Here is a 3,048-nt window from a genome sequence, read left to right as displayed (position 1 = left end):
CTCATACCATATTACTGACACTATAATCTATTGATATGAGTCTCATACCATATTACTGACACTATAATCTATTGATATGAGTCTCATACCATATTACTGACACTATGATCTATTGATATGAGTCTCATACCATATTACAGACACTATAGTCTACTGATATGAGTCTCATACCATGAAATGACATGCAGGGCTGTTGTTGTAGTACAATAAACAGATGAGAGATCCAGAGTCCACTTCTTCTGTGATGATTGTGCCTGACAGAACCACAAACCCATTCTGACACTTTCCATAGACACACTGTGACTAACTGTGAACCGGAGACGCAGTGATAGTCCTTTCCTTCTGTACATACTGATACACCAATAGAAAATGACTGACATCGTGGCTACTAATTCGTTCCACAACAAGCATTAGCTAGCTGTAACTGCACCTTTGTTGATGGAGCTTGTGATCGTGATTGAGCTTGGTGAGCTGATTGCGGTGTATCCCATTGACCCTGAGGTTGCTTTGTTGCTTGAACAGGTAATGTAGCCTTTAGCTTGACAGGCTAACCATGACTTCACATGGTTAGCCACATGTGGTTGTGCTAAAGTGTCCCCTGTCGTGACTGGGATTTGAACCCCAACCTGGTTAACACACGTGCATATCACAAAAAGACACTGTGCACACATCACAAACCCTCGACAAATGTGGCCTCGTTTTGTGCTAGATTCACTGTGCTCTGCTATACATGCTGGCAATACAGTGTCCTTGATTTCTTCATTGTCTTTAATACAGTACATGATTGTCATTGAGAGTGCTACAGTCTATTAGTCTTTAGCTAATACCCTGCAAAGAAATGGAGCCCTCCATCCCTCTTTCTCTCTCTCTTCCTGTCCCCTTGTATATAGCCTCGCTATTGTTTTTATTGTGTTACTATTTCCTGTGTTACTATTTCCTGATTGCCTTGTCACTTTGATACCTGCCCACATGTAATACCTCAACTACCTCGTACCCCTGCACATTGATTCAGTACTGGTACTCCTTGTATATAGCCTCATAACTACCTCGTACCCCTGCACATTGACTCAGTATTGGTACTCCTTATATATAGCCTCATAACTACCTCGTACCCCTGCACATTGACTCAGTATTGGTACTCCTTAAATATAGCCTCATAACTACCTCGTGTCCCTGCACATTGACTCGGTTTGTGTAATTGTAGTAAATGTGTTACTATTTCCTTATATACATTTTTCCAAATATTTGTCTTACTTTTTAACTCTGCACTGTTGGGAATGGGCTTGTAAATAAGCACTTCACTCTAAAGTTTACACCTGTTGTATTCGGCGTATGTGACCAATACAATTTGATTTGTATTGCTCCCTCCCTCCCTCTCCTTAGAGACGGTACTTCCTCAGCAGTTCTTGTTGCCACATGTACTTCCTCTCCGGGAAGCGTTCAGGAATCCTGATCCTGTGGAAGTCCTGGATGCACCTCTCCAGCTCCTGCTCCGGTGTTAACTTCTCCTTGTTGGCTTTCCTCTTGGCTGCAGCCTCCCGGTGCTCCCTGATCCCCATGGTCCTCACCCGGAGCAGGTCCGTCTTCCTCCTCATCTCCGACGGCTGGAGCAGCTGAACGGGCCCTTTAGGGAAGGAAGAGGAGGAAGGAGAGAGAAGAAAACATTTTATTAGACAGACACCTTTCAAAGCACCCAAAGTCACCCAAGGGATACAAAAAAGGAGGTACACCCACACCTTTCTTCAGTGGCCGGTCCAGGGTCTGGGCGACGGGGTGAGGCTGACGGCTGACGGAACTACAGATGACAGTGCCCTGAGGGGAGCTGGCTTCTGATTGGGTCTCGGAGCAGGAAGTAGAGAGCTCGTTCAAAGATGTGCCACTCTCTCCCTCGCGCTCACTCTTGTGGCTCTTGCAGCAGCAGTCGCAATGGGACGAAGACCACCTGGATGGGCCACCTGGAGAAGACACGTGTGGTGACACACACCCACACAACATTGAGTTTCATCTTGAATGAGCAAAATTCTCCTAACACCTGATTTCCTTAACTGAAGTGACAGAAGTAGATAGATACTGCAGACTACAGTTCACAAATTACTCACATATTGAATTAATCAGTTATAGACGTAGACGTGAATAAATTGTTGTGACAAGATAATCCTCACACAATACATTATTATTAGCTAACGCTCTCTCAGCCTACACTGACAGATGTATAATCAAACAGACCGGTTACTGAACAGACAAACACTAACAGATGTGTAATCAAACAGACCGGTTACTGAACAGACAAACACTAACAGATGTATAATCAAAACAGACCGGTTACTGAACAGACAAACACAACAGATGTGTAATCAAACAGACCGGTTACTGAACAGAAAAACACTAACAGATGTGTAATCAAACAGACCGGTTACTGAACAGACAAACACTAACAGATGGTAATCAAACAGACCGGTTACTGAACAGACAAACACTAAACAGATGTGTAATCAAACAGACCGGTTACTGAACAGAAAAAACCATAACCAGATGTGTAATCAAACAGACCGGTTACTGACAACAAACACTAACAGATGTGTAATCAACAGACCGGTTACTGAACAGCAAACACTAACAGATGTGTAATCAAACAACCGGTTACTGAACAGACAAACACTAACAGATGTGTAATCAAACAGACCGGTTACTGAACAGACAAACACTAACAGATGTGTAATCAAACGACCTGTTACTGAACAGACAAACACTAACAGATGTTTAATCAAACAGACCGGTTACTGAACAGACAAACACTACAGATGTATAATCAAAACAGACCGTGTTACTGAACAGAAAAACACTAACAGATGTGTAATCAAACAGACCGGTTACTGAACAGACAAACACTAACAGATGTGTAATCAAACAGACCGGTTACTGAACACGACAAACACTAACAGATGTTAATCAAACAGACCGGTTACTGAACAGACAAACACTAACAGATGTGTAATCAAACAGACCGGTTACTGAACAGAAAAACACTAACAGATGTGTAATCAAACA

At 42.8% G+C, this 3,048-nt stretch overlaps 1 protein-coding gene across 1 annotated transcript; it reads right to left on the bottom strand.

The window, feature by feature from the left end:
- Positions 1 to 6: 6 nt before the first annotated feature.
- LOC112073803 (BTB/POZ domain-containing protein KCTD16-like) lies at positions 7 to 2,262 on the bottom strand. The gene is made up of 2 exons (XM_024141038.2): positions 1,737 to 2,262; positions 7 to 1,624 (listed from the first exon to the last, which is right to left on the bottom strand). The coding sequence occupies exons 1-2, from the start codon at positions 1,993 to 1,995 to the stop codon at positions 1,380 to 1,382; spliced, it is 504 nt and encodes a 167-aa protein (XP_023996806.1). The 5' UTR covers positions 1,996 to 2,262; the 3' UTR covers positions 7 to 1,379.
- Positions 2,263 to 3,048: the final 786 nt, after the last annotated feature.

The sequence above is a fragment of the Salvelinus sp. IW2-2015 genome, unplaced genomic scaffold (assembly GCF_002910315.2).
Source record: "Salvelinus sp. IW2-2015 unplaced genomic scaffold, ASM291031v2 Un_scaffold2375, whole genome shotgun sequence".
In the NCBI taxonomy this organism is placed as follows: Eukaryota; Metazoa; Chordata; class Actinopteri; order Salmoniformes; family Salmonidae; genus Salvelinus; species Salvelinus sp. IW2-2015.
Note: the sequence above shows the minus strand (reverse complement) of the source record. Positions and strands in the feature narration are given on the sequence as shown.

Coding starts and splice junctions, on each gene's coding strand:
- LOC112073803 (XM_024141038.2), bottom strand. CDS start 1,995: ATGTTGTGTGGGTGTGTGTCACCACACGTGTCTTCTCCAGGTGGCCCA. Junction 1,625..1,736: donor GGACCGGCCACTGAAGAAAG/GTGTGGGTGTAC, acceptor CCTTCCCTAAAG/GGCCCGTTCAGCTGCTCCAG.